General features: G+C 36.3%; 1 protein-coding gene across 6 annotated transcripts in view; it reads right to left on the bottom strand.

Moving 5' to 3' along the window:
* The window catches only part of LOC122331048 (neogenin), a 106,871-nt gene that overhangs the window by 19,630 nt on the left and 62,241 nt on the right, over window positions 1-25,000 (bottom strand). For 5 of the 6 annotated variants that reach the window (XM_043228478.1, XM_043228483.1, XM_043228480.1 and 2 more), the window contains 8 exons: window positions 22,966-23,102; window positions 18,593-18,747; window positions 16,589-16,709; window positions 6,888-7,110; window positions 5,491-5,645; window positions 3,472-3,620; window positions 2,336-2,474; window positions 808-857 (listed from right to left, as the gene is read on the bottom strand). In XM_043228478.1, the coding sequence (XP_043084413.1) occupies window positions 808-857; window positions 2,336-2,474; window positions 3,472-3,620; window positions 5,491-5,645; window positions 6,888-7,110; window positions 16,589-16,709; window positions 18,593-18,747; window positions 22,966-23,102 (1,129 nt within the window). The remainder of the gene's footprint in view (window positions 1-807; window positions 858-2,335; window positions 2,475-3,471; window positions 3,621-5,490; window positions 5,646-6,887; window positions 7,111-16,588; window positions 16,710-18,592; window positions 18,748-22,965; window positions 23,103-25,000) is intronic. The other variant, XM_043228479.1, reaches the window with a different exon arrangement.

Genomic DNA, 25,000 nt, shown 5'->3' with positions numbered 1-25,000 from the left:
GAAGACACCGTCAGCCAGGAGCTGTCAGAGCCGATGCTGTCATGTGTCACGAGTTAATTTCAGAAAGACAGCTGAGAGAAGCAGAGCCTTCAGGCTACGCAATAATGAATGAAGAAAAAAAACCCCAAGTACGCTTTATTTTCGGGATTGGTTCTGACTGCCAGGTGCCTCTTCAAAATTACAGTCCTGACGGTGGGAACCAAGCCGCTTCTGATAATTAATCAGCGACTTTTTCAGGCAGAATGTCATTGATTGGATCGAATAGAAGAATTAGGATAGAACATTTTCATGAGGTAAAATTGGTCTACTAGCTTTTGGCTTGCAATTAAAATCACACACGCACATTAAAAAAAAAAAAAAAAAAAAAAAAACAAACCCAAATCTTTAATAACTTGGTATAAAAATATTAAATATTATTTACTAATAAAAAGAAGTGATTTTTAAGTTTTTAGTTTATTTTAGTTTTTTTTGCATTGTGACATTACTTATTGCCTATATTTTAGTTACTGTAAACAAATGAAATAAAATTTCCACCAAATTGAAAAAATAAAATAATAAAGTATAAACTATTTTAATATTTAACTATTGTGTGCTGTCTTTAAACGCCTTCGTCTGTGTTCCGGCGACGAACGAAGGGTCTTGAGGGTTTGGAACGAAGTTACGGGTTGGAAATGGCTTCCTGTAGGGATTTCTTTCTGTATTTCTACCATTAAAGCTGCCGTTGGGCTCGTTTTCCTGGTGTACCCAGATCAGCACAGCACTAAAACATTCATCAGCAGAGCGCTCCACCAATCAAGAGGATCCTACCGTTGAGTTCAGGACCTCCAGGGTCAGGTTTTGCGGCGGGGCGCTGGGCACTGAAACACACAACAGACTGGTTACTGATAACTCCTCTCCAATGAGTGCTTCATCCACCGAGAAACGCTTTCAAAGGCATTCACGTTTATTTTTGGATGCGTCTCTTACACCTCCATTCTGCTTTTTTGTTCCGTCTCTTGTTGAGCGCTGCTGGATTACGCTGACGGCGTATGCGTTAATAAAACGCTTCGTTATATTATTTACACTTGCGTGCTTCCTGTCGCCGCGCGCGCCCTGCGTAGACAGCATTTTAAGGCGTCAAAGTTAGACTCCCGAGGCTGATCCGGACGTCAGGAAGCGCCATTATGTTAGCCCTCATTTAGCATTAAAATTAACTTTATTGCTTCTTAGTGAAGCGTGAAGTTAGCTCTCCACCAAATTGATTCACACGCGACTAAATCGGAAGCAAATCCATTCGTGACGATCTCTTTAGCAAAATAATTTAAGCTAAACTCAAGTCGCCCTTTTAGGCGATATTTATTTTTATGCGTATTAAGAGTACGCATATTAGATCACATAAAAACTAATATTTTGACACAGCGATTACCTAGAAAGAAAATGGTGAGAGAATATATCAATACATTTACATATTAATTATCCATCCAATGTTGAAGTCACAAAAACACTATATATATATATATATATATATATATATATATATATATATATATATATAAAAACATTTTCTTTTGCTTATGTTTTTATGCATTTCAAAGTATAACATGGCTAAATAATATTATTTGAATATATCTTATTTAAATAAAACACTATAAATATTTGCATTTACATAAAAGACCGATTTTACTTTAGTTTATAATAAATTACATTTAAGTTATTTAATTGAAAATTAATTCAATAAATAACATTTTTATTCTTACTTCAGTAGTAATGGCCTGCAGAGAGGAGCCGCGTTCAAATAATTATTAATATAATTTTGAATCGTATGAAAATATACATTTCCAACATTATAATCGTTGCAGATATTTAGTAATAAAATAAATATGAAATAATTAAAGTCTCAAACGAACTAAATTCAGCCGCCCCTTTCAGCATTATATTAAAAATTATTTTTCTGTGAGTGTAGAGGGGTGCTGCAATCGAATAATCAAATAACAATAAAATAAATCAATCATTTTGTTGTCTGTGTCAAACACAGATGCGCTTGTTTTCTGTCGTTTCATCTGCTTCACTGAACCAATGAGTAACACTTGCCTTCCTGTATGCTAATTATTTAGCTTTAAGCCTGAACTAAAGCAATCATGTTAGCATGTCACTTCCACGAGTCTCGTGACAACACCGACACGAAAACATGCTCGTGAATACCGAGATCAAATCCCTGGGAACGTCAAATCTTCATTTAAACGGAGGCGCTTTTAAGTGCTATTTGAAGTCCAAGTCAAGGCAGAGAGAGAGAATCAACAGGCAGAGAAGGGAAATGAAGTCAGGAGGTTCAGGAGTCAGACTCCATGAAGCTCACCGTCAGACAGCGTTCGGACCACCACATCCTCAGTGGAGACGCCGGGGCCGTGTTTGTTGTACGCCACAACCCTGAAACTGTACTCCGTGAACTTCTTGAGGCCCGTCATGGTGTAGGACAGAGCCGTGACGTCCATGTCCTGCAGGAAACACACCAGGGGCCATCACCTGCACTGCTTTTACTCCAGCATTTCAAGTTTGCCATTTTATATTCAACAAAAAAAAAAACAAAAAAAACTGTCCGTTTCTGCTATAATATGATGCGCAAAAAACACAAACACGCGTGCAAACAAGTGCAAAAGTGCACTGGAGTACATTTGCAAAAAATGAATATCAATAAACGGGGTAATATGTAAATGCACACAAAATATATGTAAAACACGACATTATAATTGTAAAAAAATCATGCAAAAAAAAAAAAACAGGACAAAACAGGATAAAAAAAAAAAAAAAATCACAGTATTATTTGCTTAAAAAAGGATTTATCATAACAAAATGGCAAAAAAACATGTTAAAAATTGTATTAGAAAAGTAAAAAAGTGGAAAAAACTAAACAAAAATATGGTATTACAATAACAAATGTGCAAAAAATAAAATGAAATGCCCAAAACGGGCATGATTATAACATGCAGACCACATGTTAAAAAAGATGTATATAAATATATGTAAATATGTATAAAAAAATAGTAATTTAAATAAATATATAATATATAATTAATAAAAATTAATAAAATGTAATAATAATGTAATATAAAAAAAACAAAAAAATATATATATATATATATATATATATATATATATATATATATATATATATATATATATATAATATATATATAAAACATTATATATATATATATATATAAATACATATAATATATATATATATATATATATATATAATATATATATATAGATAGATATTATAATAGTGTATAATGTATAAAAAAATATAATAAAAAAAAATTATATAGATAGATATTATAATAGTGTTTAAAAATTAATGACAAATTAATGACATAACATTTTTGTGGTATAATCATAGTCTGAATAATTTCATAATCACTAAGGTAAAGGAAGAAAACGGCAAACTGTGACAGCATGGAGATGAGGTCTGTAGAGCCGGGCCGTCCTCACCTGCTCCGAGTCCCGTCCCTTCTCGCTGTAGAAGAGTTTGTAGGTCTGGATCTCTCCGTTTCCCGTGACGGGTCTGTCCCAGCTCAGCGTGACCGAGGTAGCGCCGGCAGAGACCACCTGAAGATTGGGCGCCGGACCCGGGACCTGAACTGAGACACGCAGGACACCGAACTACTTTTCAGGAACAACCTCAGAGCTACATTACAACTCCTGCACGAGCACAAAAACCCCTAAAGTTAATATTTCGCTTTTCATAAAGTTTCAGGAACGAGACGTGAAAGTAAAGCAGAAGAACGCTTCGGCTTTAAGTGTGTGTTTGAGAACACAAAGGGCCACTGAAGTAATTTCTTCACAGCGTCTTCCACTGCTTACAGTTCTACTTGAAGCCTCTTTTTTCTTTTGTTTGACACTTATTTTTTTCGCCTTGGCAAACTTCAACAGCTCGTAGTGACAAAAGACGACACGTTTCAACCCACCGCAGCTGGATACCTTAAATAATGACAATATCACACGGCAGAAGACGACTATTCTGGCGAGAAAGCGGCGTCTCAATCCCGCCGAGGATATTTCGACACTTCAAATGAGCGAAATGCATTGTGGTCCACGTGTGGGATGCAAAGGAAACAGAGGAGTTTTGACCTAGAAAGACCTAAAAAGACAAAATTACGTCGCTTTAATTCGCTTCGTCCACACAAGTCAAACGGGAAGAGCAGGCGGCGCGCAGAATACTAAACAGCTGCTAGCATGAATCCCACTTCACCAACTTCAGCGGAAAAATCATCAGAAAACCCTAGAAAATACAGAAAAGGGTTCATAAAAGCCGTTAGACGGCGGATAAAAAGAAAAAGATTTACAGCTTAACGCAGAATATTATTTAAAAAAAAACATTCTTTTTTATGAGGACAAAAATTATTTTAAGCTGCTAAATTTTAAGATGCTTTATAAATGATAAAAACAATATTACAATATATCACTAAAGTTTTCTACTCTAGTTATTAATTTAAACTATTTTTGATCAAATAATTGCAGCCTTAAACACTAGAGTAAAAAAATAAATGCTTTGTCTTGCAATAGACATTAATATGTAATTTTTAAATGTGATGCAAAGCTAAATTTGATGTTAAAAGTTTTTTTAACATCATTTACATTTTTTTGAAAAATGTGATACTTTATTTTTCAGGATTCTTTCATGAATATAAAATGCAAAAGAACAGCATTTTAAACGAAAAGCATATTTATAACATAAACAACAAATGAATTTCTCAAAAACAAAAACACACTGCCATTCTGAATAGCATTTTAGAGCTAAACGTGGTATTTTGTAGTGATTTAGATGCATTTAATAATTTTAAATGGATCCAAACGTTATTGTGATGTTATTTGAAAGGAGATTTCGATAGAAATGCTAAAAGGTCATTTTTAATTTGTATTTGATTTGTTGGAAAAAAAAAAAATTAAACTGACTGGTGGTTAGTGAATCATCACACACACACACACACACACACACACACACCTCTTCACCAACGTCGCAAATGCAATATTAGCATGCACGGACACGCTAATGAAACGAATGCACGCTTTTTGAAGCACGATCCTGACCTGACTATATGACAGGTATCAATACAAACAGGAATGCAGTTTCCCTCTCCTTTTATCTGCTTCCTCTCTATTCACCCGAGCGTGGCCGTCCGGGGAGATCGGCCCGAAGAAGCACTGCCTGCATTCTTCCTGACAGCGCCGACGTTACCTGCATCCCCGAGCTCTGCTCTCATTAATACCAGTCGCCTGCGTCCATGAAAATCATCCTGACGGATGCTTCCAGACATTTCCAGACCCATGTGTTTACAATTCCACACACCGCTCGGACAGAAAGAGCCTGTGTGTGAGGAACCCACGGCCTCCCCAGATCAACAGCGTCCGGTGGGTTTGGACGAGCACAGACAGGACCAGTGTGGTCAGAGCTGGCGTGCTTGGAGTGTGTGTGTGTGTGTGTGTGTGTGTGTGTGTGTGGTGATTTACCCTCAAGCTGGGTGGCCACTGTAAGCGGGGAGGAACTCTCGCCCGGGCCGTTAGCGTTGGACGCGACCACCCGAAAGGTGTACTTGGTGTCGGGGACGAGGTTCTGGATGGTGACCTGCATCTCTCCCGGGCCGCTGGTGTTCTCCACACGCTCCCTGCCGGGCAAAACAACAGCCGTGTGAAATCAGAGAGCCCAGACGTGTCTGATGTATGATTTTAGGCTGGAGACGGGCTAGTGCGCTCACATGCCTGACACGGTCCTCGTTAAATCAGCAAAATGTGTCTTCTACAGAAATATTCTGAAGACGATCTTAAGTTGACACGTTTATAGTATATGTTTACAGCTAGCTAATTCAACGGTCTAAAAATAAATATTAAAAATATGTAAAAAAACACAAAACAAAAACCTTTTTTTTTTTTTAACAGATTGCAATAATATTTTGCTTTCAAGCTTTTTTTTTTAAATTAGACTTTTTCTTTTTTAAAGCTTTTACATTTATTCCATTTGTTAATAATTTGATCTAACATTAATTATAACATTTTACTAAGTTTAGTTTATTTCCATTTTAATTTATATATAAATATAATATATGGTAAATATAATATATGGTAAATATATGGTATATATATATATATATATAGTAAATATATATATATATATATATATATATATATATATATATATATATATATATATATATATATATATATATATATATATATATATATATATATATATATATATATATATATAAAAAAAAATATATATATATATATATATATATATATATATATATATATATAAAAAAAATATATATATATATATATATATATATATATATATATATATATATATATATATATATATAAGTATATAAATAAAATGTGTATACACACACACACACTAATTTTAGTGCTTTAACTTAAAATGATTTCAGAAATTTAGCCACCACAAGATTTATAATTGAATTTTCTTTTTAGATTTTATTATTAATATTTTTTTTTTTAGTTTATTTAATTCTTGCAAAATTTCTACATCATTTAGCTTCACATTTTAAATCTGACATTCATACATTAAACTAATAATTGTAGTCAACGATAAAGCATAAGACGTTCCTTGCGCACGTTAAACTGTTTATTCGGGGTCATAAACACGGACGATGAAGCATTTGACTACACATTCAGGTTATCGTTTGATCAAAGTATTCTTCAGTGAGCAATTCTTAACATGATTACCTTCGACACCCCCCCAATCCTAAATGTCTGAATTAGTAGTGTAGTATACTAGCCCGCTGTTACAGGTAGCCTTTCCTGTTGCGCTTCCTTTAACAGCCAGCAGAGGCAGCGTAACCCCTTCTTTAAGTCACGTTTGTGATCACGTTTAACGCATCTTTAACCTGTTAGTGCCTTCCAGGCCGTAGAAGACCGAGTAGGTGATGTTCTCCCCGTGCGGCTCGGCAGGAAGTCGCCAGGTCAGTTTGATGAATCGAGTGGACACCAGAGACGCCACCACGTCCCGCGGGGCCGACGGAGGAGGGCCGCTGCGCTCGGCCGGGCTGGACGCTACACGGTCAGTAGTGGCATCGGTCAGTGAAGGGACAGCAGAAGGAAGGGCAACGTCTTGAGTACGTTGGAGGGTGATTGTGACGGGAAGGGGCGACAGGGGGGTAACAAGGGGGGTAAATGATAGATACAGAGGTCGGGGAGGAGAGGAAGGGCGAGGAAAAAAAAAAAAAAAAGAAAAAAAACATAAAATAATTGACGTAAACGAAAAAAAGACAACTACAATGACTTCAAAATCAAAAGGAAACAGCAAGTTTACTATGAGACAGAGCAGGAGATGGAGGCTCGACGGCAGGCTAAACATGCAGCCGACACTGAGGGGGAGCATTTCATTAACATTCATATCAGTAAGCACAATGTTAATTACAGTTTCACATCTGTCCCCGCAATTAAAACACACTGACGACTTCATCTGGAGGAGGTAAAAATAGCATGTTCTACCAAATCTGTCGCAGATGCAAATTAGACCAAACTGGCGGCGATGCTCAGGGTTTATTTACTGCAAAACAGTGCAAGAAAAAACTTTGCCATATTGCGTGCGTGTGTGTGTGTGTGTGTGTGTGTGTGTGTGTGTGTGTGTGTGTGTGTGTGTGTGTGAGTGAGTGAGTGAGTGAGTGAGTGTGTGTGTGTGTGCGTGCGTGTGCGTGTGTGTGTAGTTTCTGGGGATGAGTCTTGCTTCATAGTCAACAAGTGTTCAACGTCGACAAAACTCTGCTTATTAACACACAAACACAAATTCACGAGAAACACTCGGCATCATGCGCGACTGGATGATCACCTCCGATCGGAGAACGATTCACGCGAAATAGAAGAGAACTGAACGCCTTCATCGTCTAGACATGTGCTAAATTATCTACGGTGTCTCAAAGACACTTAACATCCACACAAAACAGATGTCCATAATTTACTAAATTAAATGTAGAGAGATAAATAATAAAATCAAACAAATAAGTGGGTAATATAAAAAGTTGATAATAGCAATTAGTTGCATAACGTATAAAGCTTTTCGCTGTGCTTTTCTGCATAAGACGCATCGAAGCAGCTCAGTGAACCAACGACAAACACTAAAAACAGACACGAATAAAACCGGAAAACAGAAAAGAATAGAATAGGTTATAATAGAAAAGAATTATAATAGATTACACTAGAAAACCAAAAAGAACAGCACAACGTTATTAGTAAAACGGAAATTAATATATGTGTGAAGAATATAGAAAACAAAATAATAGAATAGATTAAAACAAAACACAAAAGAATTTATTATAATAGAAAAGATTATAACAATAGACTAAATTAAAACCGATTAAAGCAATAGAATAGAAAAAAACAACAGAACAAAACAGAAAGGAACAGAATAGAATAAAACAATAGAACAAAATATTTTCTGATTTCCTTCTATAGTTATTTTCTTGAGGAGAGCTAGGTTAATTAAGAGAATAACTGATTAAAATATAATAAAATAAAATAGATGAGAATAGAATAGAAGTGGCCTTTTACACTTAAATGAATCCACTGACACAATACACTTATTGTGCATACATCCTACATCGCACTTTTATTTTTAAAACAGCTATATGTAGTTAGGTCTGTGATTAATTTCTTTAATTGCATGTAGAACTACACTGTTGACCACAAACCGACCCATACCACCAAAACCTACCCGAGTTTTGCAAAACAATATTTGAATGTGAAGTAAGTATTGATTAAGGCCACCTAAACATAAAAGCACAGAACAGAAGAGAAGAAAAGATTAGAGTAGAATAAAAGCGAACCGGACGAGACGAGAGCATCACCCTCAGGTGTGAGCTGAATGAAGCGGCGGGTGCGAGTGGGCGAGGTGTCTGCTAGCCTGACGCGTCTGGCACGCTAGCGGCCCTCGGAGACCAGCTGGGCCCTGCCGCCCACCCAACGGAGCTTCCCGCTCACATCCTGACTCAGCATGAGCACAGGCGGAAAAACAAGAGACACCAAAACGTCACGAGCGACCCCTGACGACCAAAACAACGGTACCACAGCTGCAGCGCTTTTACTGTATCCCGCCGCATTAACGTCTCGCTTTAACATCCCGACGAGAATGCTAATCTCCAATCTCCCCGCTTCTCCGTCAGGGCTTCACAGCTGGGGGGGAAACGCTCGCGCTGCCCTTCAAAGGCGAAATCTTGAGTCAGGAAATGACATCAAGCGCGGAAGGGACCTTGGGATATTATTATTATTAGATATGCACCAAAAAAAACACTATGAAATAAAACAGAAATAGAAATCTGAAGCGGACCCCAGGGTGTGGATTCAATCAGCGTAGGATCAAAAATGGATGCTGGGAAACTTTATGGTTTGAAGTTCTGTACCTCTCATTGGGTATGCAGGGCTGAGCGCTACAGCTAAACATTACAGCTCTATGTTTCCAGCCGTTTGATGATATTTGATACGGAGCTTGATGTTTATGCGTCTGCTGTGAAATGGCTTAAAAGAAGCCAAAACAGATTCATAATATTTCATTAAAAAGATCTTAATCTCTGAAATGAGTTTAAAAACATTCTCGCAGCTTTTGACCTAATGATCACATTGGAGGAAGATTATGATCCATTCGTTATATATTTTATGTATCATATCAGTGCGAATATACTGGTGTCAACATTAGCGCATTAACGTAGGCGATTAATTTTTCCCCGTTTAAATAGTTAAAATTAAAAAAATATGTATTAAAAAGATGCCACTGAATGTTTGTACATTAATTTTACATTAAAAAAGTTATTGCAATATGAAAGTATATATAAAAATGTTAATGCTAGGTGGGTTTAAATCGCAATTAATTTCAGATTTAATTTTTTTTTATATGCACTCTTTGATTTGAATATTATTATTATGCCCTAGTAGAGACATTTCTTTTTAAATCTAAGAACGAAAACACACAGGACTAGACTGCAGAACTTTATTCCTAAAATTCCTGTAAGGAAAAAGGGATAATGAATGAGAGTCGAGGAAGATAAAAGAGGAGGAGGAGTGATGTGATAACTGAAGGAATGACGTTTGGTGTTGATATGAAAATGGCATTAAAGTGTTTCCTCTGAAGATGAAATAGCATCGTGCACAAAGAGGCTGGCACTACAAAGGTTACAACCCGACACACTCGTCTCACATCCAGAGCCTTGATCTTCAGCGCTCCTAATACATCTGCTTATTGAGATGAAAGCTTAGGATAATTTCTGCAGAATGTTTTCTTAGTGCAGTCTGACTTCTGCCTGAGCCGCTTCTACAAGCAAACCAAGTTATAGAGACAATTAAATAGTGCTCTTTGCCAAGTTACTATTAAACTATTACTATCGTAATCGTTTAAACTTGAGGATAAACCATCTATGAAGAACACCCTATAAACCACCTAAACAACGGCTAAAACGCCCTATCAACCAACCAAAACTAATAACACCCTATCAACCATGCAGGACACCCTATTAACCAACCTAACAGCCAAAACACTGCACCAACCAAGACTAATAACACCCTATCAACCAACCAAGACTAATAACACACGATCAACCAACCAAGACTAATAACACACGATCAACCACGCAGAACACCCTATCAACCACCCCAACAACAGCCAAAACGCCCTATCAACCAACCAAAACTAATAACACCCTATCAACCATGCAGAACACCCTATCAACCAACCAAAACTAATAACTCCCTATCAACCACCCCAACAACAGCCAAAACACCCTATCAACCAACCACAACTAATAACACACTATCAACCACCCAGAACACCCTATCAACAACCCTAACAACAGCCAAAACACCCTATCAACCAACCAAGACTAATAACACCCTATTAACCAACCAAAACTAAGAATACCCAAACAACAGTCAAAACACCCTATCAACCAACCAAAACTAATAACACCCTATCAACCACCCCAACAACAGCCAAAACACCCTATCAACCAACCCCAACTAATAACACACTATCAACCACCCAGAACACCCTATCAACAACCCTAACAACAGCCAAAACACCCTATCAACCAACCACAACTAATAACACCCTATCAACCATGCAGAACACCCTATCAACCACCCCGACAACAGCCAAAACACCCTATCAACCAACCAAAACACCCTAACTAATAACACACTATCAACCACCCAGAACACCCTATCAACAACCCTAACAACAGCCAAAACACCCTATCAACCAACCAAAACTAAGAACACCCTATCAACAGCCAAAACACCCTATCAACCACACATAAAAACTAGAACACCCCATCAACTACCTAGAACACTTCTTAACACACTATCTGTCTTTTAGGAATGACGAAGCAAAACAAAACATCTTGCTTGAGTCTTGTTCTGAAACTCCCCTGACTCCCGATGCCCTTTATATCTGTATAAAGCTGCTGAAACAGAGATGGCGTGTGCGCTCTCGTTCACGCCTGACTGTCTGTTTGCGTAACCTCAAACCCACAGGAAGACCGAGAACGGGCCAGCGCTCAGGAAAAGGACGCTTCACACCTTCATTTATATCTGTCCCGTTATTTATGGACTCATATTTACGTCACAAGGTCATCATGACGGCTGTCATCAGCCGAGAGGAGAGAAAGCTGACGACCGGCAGGCCAAGCGCGTGCGCCACTTCCCGTCAAAGCCCAAAAGCCCATAATCCTGCAGAGAGAGCTTCCTGTATGGAGAAACAGGGCTGTGTCGAATTGTACAATCACACAGCAGGGATAAAATAAAAAAAACCCCAAAAAACAACATTTTTCTTTCTCTTGTTCACGTTCTCTCTCTCCATGACAAGACCCCCGGCCAGCTCATCAATAGCCATTCACACAACCCAATAACATCTGATTGCTCGTCAATCGAGCAAAACATCAGCGGCAGACCTCCGGAGGTCCAGCGCTGCAGAAATCACATCCCAATCAAGGGGTTTGTCAGATGGAGGGTTTCACCACGGTAAACACACTCATAATCACACACCACACTGTAACGGTACATGGTGACGAGCTTCAGGCTCAAACATCTCTTCCTTCCCATCATGTCAGGTGTGTTCTGTGTGAAGGAAGATGCATCAAGAGGCATTTATTGATTTATGACGTGTTTACACAGATACAGGTGGGCCGGGAGAGCCTTTCCAAAGAGGGGCGTGTGGAATAAAGAACTAATTATGTAAAAAGTTAAAATAATAATCAATATTTTTTTAAAAGAAAAAAAAAAAAAGTATCATCCTTTAATAGGTGCTTTTACAGACAAACTGACTCATGAATGAGACATGAATAAAGAGTAGTATAATTTTTAAATAGAAAAACATTTAATTAAATATTATTAAAATATTAATAAGAATGTAACTGTTCAATTATTGGTAACAAATTAATGATAAAATTTAAAAACAAAAACACTTATTTTGAAATAGATTCATGTTCGTGAGAATAATAATACAATTTATTACAATGTAAGGGTAAAATGAATATATATATATATATATATATATATATATATATATATATATATATATATATGTGTGTGTGTGTGTATGTGTATATATATATATATATATATATATATATACATACATACATACATACACACACACACACACACACACACATATATATATATGTGTGTGTGTGTGTGTGTATGTATGTATGTATGTATATATATATATATATATATATATATATATATATATATATATATATATATATATATATATATATATATATATATATATATACACACACAACAAACACACACACACACACACACACACACACACACACACACCCCCCATACATATATATATACACACACACACACATTAAATGTTATTAAAATATTAATAAGAATGTAACTGTTCAGTTATTGACTATGGACTATATATATATTCATTAAAGTTATCCTAAAAACTAAAACAATATACATCCTTGTCTTAGGATAACTTTGATTCAATTTTTTGATCCACATTCAATTTTGACCACTGTATATACTTTATACAAATAAAATCCTAATTTACACGTCGCTTTGAAAAAAAAAGCGTCTGCTAGATGACTAAACGTAAATAAATACACACACATATATTTGATACCGTGGGTTTATCGCAGAAAATGAAGTACCCTCCATTTGTTAAGCGTTTTATTCGCGAGATTATTTAAATAAAAGGCATTACTGCACGATTTTATTTTGTTGTTTCATTGATTTTCAGCAAAGCAGAGCGTATCTTTTGATTCTGAGAGGATTTCTGTCATACCGCCCACCCTCACCATCACACCCGGCGTAATGCATGACATTAACATGTTTAACAGAATGTAATCCGCAGCATGCTAGCAGATCTCATTACAGTCAGAGACATAATTACAGCTGGAACGAGAGCGATCATGTGCTGGCACTGTACTCTGTGTACTGTAATGGACGAATGAAAGCCTGAAGGAAAAAAAAAAAAAAAAAAAAAAAAAAAAGTGTTTTAGCTTGAGAAAGCAGCATTCATTCACACTCCATTAACACTCGGTGTGTGACAGGTGTCTGTTCCTCTCAAATACATGCGATACATCTTAAACATTTATTCTGCAATCATCACCAAACATACATTTGTTTGGTCATTTTTAAATGACGGCTTTAATATTTAACATGAATATTATATATGAACTAATTTATTAGAATTTTAATGACATTTTTAACCCTTCCTATTATATTATAAATTATATAAATAATATAATATAAATGTTATAATATACAATATAATATAAATATTATAAATAATATATTATAAATAAATATTATACTATAATATAAATGTTATAAATATTATAAATAATATAAATGTCATAATATTATAATATGATACATAATATTATACATATTATAATATATTATATATAATATTATAAATAATAGTTTTATAATTATTATAACTTTTATAGTTTTATTTTCTTCACAATTATTAATAATTACAATAAAATCACCATGAGACTTTTTGTTCAATTAATAAAATTTACAATTAAAATGTATTATACTTTTAGCATGTATAGTTTCCATTTCCTATTACTAACATTTTATAATAATAATAATAATAATAATAATACTTTTGTGTTTATTATCTTATTTAATTTTAATTATATTGAATTTTTTATATTTTATGTGAAATTTTATTACATTTTTTGCTTACAATAAAAACAACAACAATAATAAAAATAATAAAAGTAACTTTTGAGAATCTGGAATGACACGAGGGTGAGAAAATGAGAAAATGTAACTTTACATTTTTTTTTTTTTTAAAGGTTTCTTCTCCGAGATGCCTCAGATGCAAATGACCTGTGAAGGGTCGTGTACACGCGCAGCAGGAGAATCAGCAGAAGGGCCCGCACTGATTTCCAAGTGTCCTGAAGTGGATTATTTTGCTAATCAAAACAAAGCTCTCGTGTAATTGGAGAGGTTGAGAGCAAGCGTTCAGAGGAAATAAAGATCTCATGCGGGCAAAAGACACACAACTCCGTCCACACGCCTGCGTTTACTACAGCGCTTCCTCCCGAACAACAAACACCGACTTTTCCTTTTCCAACCCAAACTACAACAGAAACATAATCAATAATTGAGAGTGACGCTTCAATCACTGAAATCAGCTGTCAGCGAGTGCCCGCTGAACTCCGACGTGACGGATCGCTCCTGCTCACTGATTTTTTTCATTATCGGGATTTCATTTCCTCTTCTCCTCCTCCCTGTCATTATGAAGCGGTTCCTACAAGGTGCTGAGAGAAAACAACAATCTCCCTCAGGAAAATGACTACTGTGTCGGGAAGTGTTACGAGTAGGACTAATAAGAAATTCTATTAAAAGTACCACTTTAAAATTAAATAAATGTTATTAGTTAAAAAGTATAAATCTAATATTAAATTACATTAGAATTTAAATTAAGGGTATTAAAAATTAATTAATTTTTAATTATCAGAATTTCTTTTCCTCTTTTCTTTCTAAATAAATAAAATTAAAATGAATAACATAACTAAGCATATTATACAATTGTAATCCATGTTAATAAAATATTAATGAAATATTTTCAATTATAGTAAATAATACAATCAATATTTGTTATTTTTAAATTAAGGGTTAAATGCTCATTTTAATTAAACATTAAAAATATGTAAAAACTAAAATAAAAATGGTGCTGTAAAATTGTGAATAATCGCATCCACAATATAAGTTTTTGTTTACATAATATATGTAGGTGTATTTTGTATATTTTAAATGCACACACATACAGCATATATATATAAAATATTTATATATTTATGTTTATATTAAGAATTTATATCATATATAAATATTAATATATAATGTATATACAAATAAAAAACTAAAACACACATATGTATATATGTATATATATATGTGTGTGTGTATATATATATATATATATATATATATATGTATATATGTATGTATGTATATATATATATATATATATATATATATATATATATATATATATATATATATATATATAAAATATATAAACATACTTATTTTGCATAACCAAACTTCATATCCCATCATTCTCCAGGGCACACTTAACATGCATTCTTTGCTGTTCCATTTTTTTTAATTTAGTTTTATTTTTTTAAAGGTTCCCGTGCTTGCTGACGCGAAACATACCCTTTTTAGGCCAGAATCAGTTCTGAAAGCTTCCCATGAGGACTTCAATCCACTTCCTCTACACTGGAATTCAATCAGTAATTAACGGCGTGTCCCATTCAGCGAGTTCAAGTCTCTGTTTGCAAAGTAAACCTCCTTAACGCATCCGCCGGAGGAACCCGGCTTACTAAATGACATCCAGAGTCCTGCGCACATAACCCGGGTCTCCGTCGAGAGGTGCTAATGCAAAGCAGCTCACGCGAAAATGAAAAGCACGCGCATGTTTCCAACGAAGCGGCACGGTTAATTAAACATTCAGCGGCGAGATCTCTACGCTGGAGGCTCGCAGCCGCTCCAGGTGAGAAACAGATCTCGCACCAGCCATCCAATCAATGCGGCGTCATTACGCCTCGGCTTGACGTGTGAGAACATGTGTTCGAGCCTTCACTGAGTGTGTGGAAAAAATAGACTAAACCGTGCTGTAAAAACCCATCCGGAACGTCTTAGCAACACACACACACACACACTGTAGTAACACCACCTCCCACAACACCCTCACGATGGGGTTAGCGGCAGAATACGTGAAAATGTGGATCTCGCGCTCAGGATACGCTGTAAAACAATCATAATAACATTAAAGCCACAAAGCGCTTGGACTCATCCCCAGAAAACATCAGCGAGCCGTCCTGTGATAATGATTGCTGTGTTAAATTCCCGTCAGAAGATCAATCGGTGAATCTTGGCGAGTCTTTAGCCCGTCGCCGAACTAGAATAAACACTCGAGATCTGAAGGATTTGGGCTCTAGAGCGGGACTGAGCTTTCCTGCACACGTTTAATTAAGTTTCTTCGCTTAAGACGAGTATTTCTGCATAAACACGCGCAGAAACGAAATTATATGGAGAGGGAGTTTACCTAAATCCAGTATGATGAGCTGAGCGCTCGCTTGGACGTTCCCGGCGTCGTTCTCCGCTAAACACTGATAAAAGCCTTCGTCTGATTTCACCAAACCCAAAACCTGCAGGTTATGCTGCTTCTGCGGAGACGCAAACGACAGAACAGAGCAGCGAGTAAGAATTAACAACACTAAAAAGCAAAATATGCCAGTTATGCTGGATAAAAATTCATTTTAGACTATGTGGGATTTAAAACAGTATTCATGCATTTAAAAAAAGTAAAAAACGTACAGTTATATACGTCAGTAACAGGATGGAAAAATAAAAATGAAAAATCTTGTTGTGTCGGTAACGGGACTAAAAAAAACCCCATAATCATTACTTAAAACTATATATTTATACAGCTAAAATGTAAGTAACAGGGCTGAATAAAAAAAAATCAATCAATAAATCATTACTTGAAACTGTATTCAAAGTGTCAGTAACAGGGATGAAAAATAGAAAAAAATAAATTAATATTAGGATTTAAAACTATTCGGTTAAAAGTGTTGGTTACAGGATTGAAAATTGGGTAACACTATTTTAAGCACTAAAATATTTTTATTTTTATTTTTAACACTATTTTATGCAAAATACAGAGTAATTACCTAGTAAGTACCTAGTAGTAGCCTTTGTACTTGCATAAAAGAAAATGTACTTCCCACGTTATGAAACAGTTTTGTAATTATGTAGATGTAACAGGCTGCTACTGTTACACATTTGTAACACACCGACTGTTACATAGCTAGTTATGTAACCAAAGGATTGCCACATGTTGCCACAAGTATTTATAAATTCAAGTACACAGATATAAGCTACTTGAAGTGCATCAAGATTGTCCTTCATGTGTATCCACACTGTAAACCTTATCTAGCTGCACCTTAGTTTGATTCAACCAATCACTGCGCAGCTTAAATACATGTAATACCGCTGCAATTGACAAAATATTACACCGGCATAAGCTACTTAAAATAAAGTATCAAGACTGTAACTCAGTCTATTACATGTGTGTAACAGAAGCTGCCTCTTACACCTACATAACTACAAACAGTAATTAGTGTTAAGGAAAATTTAAAAATACGTTTTCCTGTACCTCACATAATAGAGCATGGTGCTAGCAATGCTAAGATCATGGGTTCATTTCCCAGGAAAAGCAAGAGCTGATAAAATGTAAAACTGCAACTTGAATGCAACGCAAGTCTCTTTGGATAAAAGCACCTGCTAAATGCTAAAATATAAATGTACATTTATAAAATATATAAAACTATATAAAAACTAATATAATATAAAAACTAAAAATCATTACTTTAAACTGCATTCATAAAGGGAAAAAAAACTGCATTCATACAGTGTCAGTAATAGAACTGAAAATCAGTCAATCACACACTTAATCAAAATCATTACTTAAAACTGTATTTATACAGTTAATCATGTTAGTAATTAAAATCAGAATTTAAAACAGTGTTCATACAGTTTAAAGTGTTGGTAACAGGACTGAAAAGTGGCAAAAAATAAAGAAAGAAAAACTCCATCTAAATATAAAATAATCAAAAATCATTGCTTTAAACTGTATTCATAAAGGTAAAAATTTAAGTATCAGTAATAAAAAAAACTAAGAAATAAAATTGCTTAAAACTATTCATACAGTTACAGTAAAAGTGTTGGTAACAGGACTGAAAAAAAAAAAAAATATATATATATATTTTTTAAATAAAATACAATAAAATAAGGGATTAAAACTGGTTGGTAACAAGATTACAAAGATGCAAAAAGGTCTAAAAACACAGCAAAACAATCAAATATCATCCAGATTTTAGCACTTTATTTCACTGACCTTGTTTGTAAAAAAAAAAAACTAAACAAAAAAAAAAAAAAAAGAATAAAATTATAAAGATTCATCATTATATAAAATAAACAAATACATTTAAAAGAGCTATATAAACGTTTTACTGTATATAATCCTGGATAAATGTGTATCACGTACCACTATCCTGAAATAATCACTGGGAATGACCGTGTCTCCATCCTTCATCCACTTGACGGTGGGCGGCGGCGAGCCGGTGACGTCACACTCAAAGATGATGTCCATGGACTCCTGAGCGTAAGTGTTGGAGGGTCTTGTCAAGAACCGCGGAGGAACTAGACAAAAGAATAAACGCAGGTATGAACTAGAGAGAAGGTCACAGGGTGTATTACGAAATTAAAGTGCAACATCCCATCGCTGGGACTGGTGTGACAGACGTGGCTGCGGTGGGACATGTAGCGGCAGGTAAAGTCAGTTTCCTCTATTGCAGTTCCTATGGCAACCGCATCCATCAGGGAACAAGCTAGTTTGCATCCTCTCCTGATGTTAGTAAGTTGCGCAGGTAATGGAGGACGTTCAGCCCGGGAAGAACACACAAAGAATACGAATACAGAGATGCTAAATATAACGAGAGGTTCAGATTCAGAGGTAGTTTTCTTATCAGTGGCTGAAAAAAGAAAAAGTGCGTCAAGGATGACTGTTTCACCTTCTAAAATCAACAAGAGATGGAAAAAAAAAAAATTCAACAGTGCTCCATCTGCTGTCAGTTGGAAGGGAGAAACAGAAAGATTGGTTTCCTTGAACTGTACTACGCTAACGATCTCTGGCAGTCACTGTTTGTGGTGTGATCTCAATTCTCTAAAGCGCAAAAATCGCACCGTTGTTTCTCTCCAGCACCAGCCTTGGTGAATTATACCGTTTTCAGACTTGGTTTTGTTGTTTGGATGAACCTGAGTTCGATCCTCTGCCCCTCAGACTCCTGCAGGACTGGTTTCTCACCGCTGTGTTCTCTAAGGAATACTTGTTTACTGCACACCATCTAATGCTTTTAAAAGTATTGTGCGGAAAAAGTATACCAATAACATTAATATGCTACATAGTCACATGAGCACATTCACTTATACTATTATATTATATACGGTCTTTTTTGTAAAAGATGCACACAATTGATAAAAAAAAAGAAGACTTTTACAATTTCAAATTTATAATGAATCGTTTTTATTTTAATTTTTAGTTTTTATTTCTATTTCAAATAAATGATGTTCTTTTGAGCATTCTATAAATCAAAAAACTATTTTTTAGTTTTCAAAAATATGAGAGAACAACTGTTTCCAACATTCATAATAATTAATTAAAAATAATAAATCTCTTGAGCAGCAAACTGCATCTCAGAAAGGATCATGGGACACTGAAAGGATCATCAGGACACACTGAAGACGGTTGTAGTAATTAATATAAAATAGCATCAGAATATATGATAACAGATATATATATACAAAACGTTTATATATATATATATATACAAAAATATGTTATACTGAATTAAAATAAAATATGATAATAACAGAATATATGGTAATATATATATATATATATATATATATATATATATATATATATATATATATATATATATATACACACACACACACAATATATATATATATATATATATATATGTGTGTGTGTGTATGTGTGTGTGTGTGTGTGTGTGTGTATATACATTTTTTAGGTTCATTACATGTGCTGACAAAAATATATATATAAATTTGGCATATATATATATACACACACACACATAATATATGCACAGAATTTATTAGGTTCAAAGGTGCTGAAAAAACCCTACTTTGGCAATGAGAATGTAAAGTAACTCTATTACAGATCGTCAGAACACATCCGTTCATTTCACTTTTACAGCAAAACCCAAGCCAGTATTAAGAGCGTTTTTTACAATCCTGCTAATCTGAGAGGGAATCCGGGTAAAACCCCAGCATGTGAACACACGCAGCACAAGAGTTATGAGTCACTTCACGTGCAGATATTAAGAGATTAAAACGCCAGTGTTTAATAACCTATCTCTGCGTTTCACAGCGGAGATACAGCATGAAGAAACGGTCACTATAACTCTAGCGTGGCTCTTATCTCCCGGAGAACCTCTTAAAAACACCACCAGCGTTATTTATGCATCCAAAGCCAGCCGAAGTCTTGCAAGAGGAGCACGGATAATGACTCAAATGCACGAAATCTCTCTCTTGGAAGAGGAAAAAACTAATTGGCATTGAAAGCACATCATAAATTAATCACATCAATGAAAATAGCACAAGCAGGCATGAAAGAGAGCTAAAAATATGAACAGAGCGAGTTGGTCTCGATGTAAGTTAATGCTGTCGAATACACAGAAAACTGGAAGTTTATTCACCTAGAACACATTCTTCCTGCCTATAGAGTTTAACGCGGTTGCAAAGGAACCATAAAAACGCTCGATCATGCACCTGCATACGTGTTTTTAAAAACATGCAGCTTCACACACCTAAACGCCCTCCACGCTAGGTGTTTGTGTTAGCGTCTGACACAAAGCGGGTTATTTTTACCCATCAGAAGCAAGATCAGATTTCCTGACTCCCCGCGGGAGACTCAACTTCCTGAGCTCGGTAACAAACCCACCCATACGTGCGTCAGTACCTGCACAAGAGGCGAGAAAAGCTAATGGAAAAATCCATCAGAACGCATCTGGATGGGCCGAACGCAGCAGGAGGGAGGGAAAATAACAGCTCGGGATCAGGAGGGCGACGAGATCGTGAACGCACCGCTTTATCTTACTTCACTCTTGGATGTTACGTGCCGAAATCTCTCGCATCGCCGCTAGCTTCCGCGTCCCGCAAGAAAAAAATGTATCTAATTAGAAAATCCCATTACGATACGGCTCGATTTCAAGAGGCAGATCAAAGGTAGTCTGGGCTTGAGGCGGCGCGACCACATAGTGCACAAAAATCATCCCATCTGACTGACTGGCATTACGCGGCTTTTTTTTTTTAATTCAGAAACCGTTCACGAAGTTGCGAATAACATGATTTTGAAACTAGCTTCGGCAGGTTTATGGGCTGGGACGATCGGTTCGGAGATTTTCAGAATGCATCGATTCCTTGGGAATTGATTCTGTGCCTAGATTTCAACATCAGATGGCGGGCTCCACTACTAAGTCCACACTAACAAGGGGATGAGGATGATCACTTTGATTGGGAAAACGCCCGTTAAGTTCACCTCGGCTCAGAATGCTTTTACGAAGCGAGATTAAGCGGCCCACGGTGAACGATGCATCGTTGCTAAACGCTGAAAAAAAGTAGATGCTACCTGAATGTTTAAGGTCTTTTTGGGCAGGATAAGCCGTATATTTAAATTGTTAAAGCGATAGTTCGCCCAAAATCGAAAACCATTAATTGCTCACTCGCATGTTGATCCTTCGTTTATCTTTGGAACGCAAATTTATATATTTTTGATGAAATCTGAGAGCCATCTGACCCCATAGACAGCAATGTAAACATAGCAAAGGCATCATTTAAATTAAAAATAAATTCTTTTTGCATTAAAAAAACGCTCTCGTAGCTTCAAATTATGGTTGAACCTATGAACAGAGTACTCATAATTTAGCTGGAAGCAGTAATTTAGAGTTAAAAGCACTGAATTCGTTTTTTTTGCAAACAGTTTATTCATTTCACATGGATTATTGCGTTTTTAACAGCTCGTTCTGACGGCACCCATTCACTGCAAAGCATCCATCGGGAAAACAAACGACGTAATGCTACCTTTCCCCAAAAATGTTTTAATAAAGATATAAACTCATCCACATCGGGGACGGCCTCAGGGACAGGACTTTTCTGGTGAAGTATTACTTTAACGTGGGATCACGACTGTAAACTGCAAAACTGACTCACGGCGACTACGCCTTTCAGCAGTCTGACAGCATTTAATGCGACAAACCTATAAAACACGAGAAATGTAGAACTTGAAACCTAGTAAAAATGATAAAAAAGAGCAAGTAGTGCACACTCATCCAACCTCATTCATCAAACATGAGAATACCAAAAACTATTATATGCAAAACCGTCACATTTGACTCATTGCTACAGTTATGTTACAATGGTTTTACAGGCTTTTTGTAAGGCCGCACTGTGTTTTTTTTGCATGCTGTTAGGCGTTTACCTGTGAGCATGTACCTATGAAAAGGAAAAGGAAACTATGGTTGGACAGACGGCCACGTTTGAAACTTTGCTTCAAACTTAATGAGAGCAGACGCTTGCTTCCGTGCAAAACTCCATATTTTCGACGGAGCTGTAAATTCCCACTGACTATTCCCAAAAAATAAATCCTACGCCAAGAGATGAAAATAATACAGAAGAAAAAAAAAAGATAAAAACAAAACAACGCTTTGAAGTTCCTCCTCCTCAGAGGAAAGCGCCGTCTAGACACACGTGCGACTCTCAAAACAGCGTTGCTCATAATTACATGCGGGCTGTTTAGTGCGGCTTCGTGCCGAATTAAACGAAACGTACCGTGGACTGTGAGCTCCGCCTGGATCTCGCTGGTCATGTTGCCGCTGTCCGCCTGGCAGACGTATATCCCAGCATCCTCTTGGGTCAGGTTGACGATCTGAAGGCTTCCTCCGCCAATCACGGCGAAGCGCTCGTGGCTGGAAAAAGAGAGAAAATGAACGTGTTAAAACGACTTTTCCTTTCAACGCTTTCAGGAACGCTTGCTTTCCGCCGCCTCAAGCAGGCCGCGGCGACGCCGGATTGAGACGGAATCGAAAACAGGATACAGTATGGATTTTATTTCCTGCGGCTTTTCCTTTATGGCTTGATCGCACCGAAAGCAACTTCCCCGGAGTGTTTCACTTGAGGTTTCTGGAGAAAAAACAAACTACCGTTCCCCGGTTCCTCCCCAACGATTCGGAGAGACGGAGAGTTAATCCAAGATGAGCTGAGAACGGAAAGAAAAAAAAAAATAATCAATAGTCACACACGGCAGAGGAGAGAAAGCGAAGGGGAAGGATGAGGAGTCGACAGGGTCCCGCTGAACACATTCAGACCTCCAAACCTCACAGCGCTTTATTAGAAAAACACCCCTATGGGGGAAAAGAAAAGAAATCGCCAATTACCGAGTTTGACTAAGAACGGAGAGTAAACCAGCCGGGAACGATGCGGGCAAAATCCTCCCGCTCGCTCGTCAAGAAGTTTCTTCCAGTGTCAAACTGACAGCAGCCGAGCGAACTCCGCTGTAAACGGCTGTGCATTCTTATAGAAAGCGAGATATGAACGCGGCGATTTTAAATAGCACGCACTAGCACTCAGACGCAGTGACGGTACAAAACAAATGAATCGTTTCTTCAGCGAAGACTGAAGCGACTGATCAAAAGTGGCAGGAAAAACTATTTCGGTTTCAAAGAAATGCTTTCCATTAATCCTGAAACGCACCATGGCTCCCACAAATACATGAAGTAGTTTTTAGCTCTGATAATAATATTAATAAGCGTTTCTTGAGCCAGAAAATCAGAATATCAGGAGGAATGTATTAAAGGATCTTGTGGCACCGATACTGAAAATTTGGCTTTTTAACAGTAATATTATTACACTATATTATTGTTTTTAACGCTGTATTTTTTGATCGAATAAATGCAGTTTTCTAAATGCAATCTTGCCCAACGTCTGTACGGTTGTGTGAATCATTGCATAAATGCAAAAAAAAATCGGTGTAAAAATTACAGCACAAATATGAGAATTTCTAAAATGCTAAAAATGCTCTGATAACCATTTAGATGGTCGGAAAATGACATTTTTGACGTTTTTATGAACGCACCCTCACAAATTCACTCTACTTGAGTTTAAACATTTGTAGATTTTTATAACTTCAGATATATCTAAAACATTTGATGTTTAGGATAACGTCTGCCTGTGTCATTTTAATAAAACTTTACATAGGAAGAAATTATTCATTGTAAGATAAAATGCACGGAACGGAAACTAACTAGAAAATCACGTCATTTTTAAAAATCATGTAGCCGTTACAGAAACGTCCTTTAAACTTGAACTTTTTGAAAACTTTGCTACCAGCTTAAAAAAAAATGTTTTATTAAAAGAACAATCAATTCTTACAAGGTTTTCGTCAAACATTTATCAAAAAAAGAATGCCTTGGTAAGAATCAATGAACATGAATGTTTCAGAGCTGCAGCGGCTGCTATATTTAGCGCCCAGAGCCACTGTTTGTCAGGCGCCGCGCTGAAGAACCAGGTCCCCGAACCCAACGAGAGATTCGTTAAACGCTTCAGATGACAGAGGTCACGTGACGCTGCGGCCGCGAGCCCCTGAGAGACCTGAGGAGGAGGAGGAGGCGTCCGAGGCCGGATAATTAAAAAAGAAATTAAAATGAAGGCGAGTCTATAAAGTACAAAGAGCCTCGTTAATTGTCTTTTAGCGCAGCATTAAAGCTGCAGACTGGAGGAGGGTAACCGAGCATGATGGGTAAAAAGTTTGTTTTTTAAAAAAATAAAATAGTTTGACATGCCCTTGAGTTTATTCACTCAAACCTCA

Source organism: Puntigrus tetrazona, chromosome 25 (assembly GCF_018831695.1).
Source record: "Puntigrus tetrazona isolate hp1 chromosome 25, ASM1883169v1, whole genome shotgun sequence".
NCBI lineage: Eukaryota > Metazoa > Chordata > Actinopteri > Cypriniformes > Cyprinidae > Puntigrus > Puntigrus tetrazona.
Note: the sequence above shows the minus strand (reverse complement) of the source record. Positions and strands in the feature narration are given on the sequence as shown.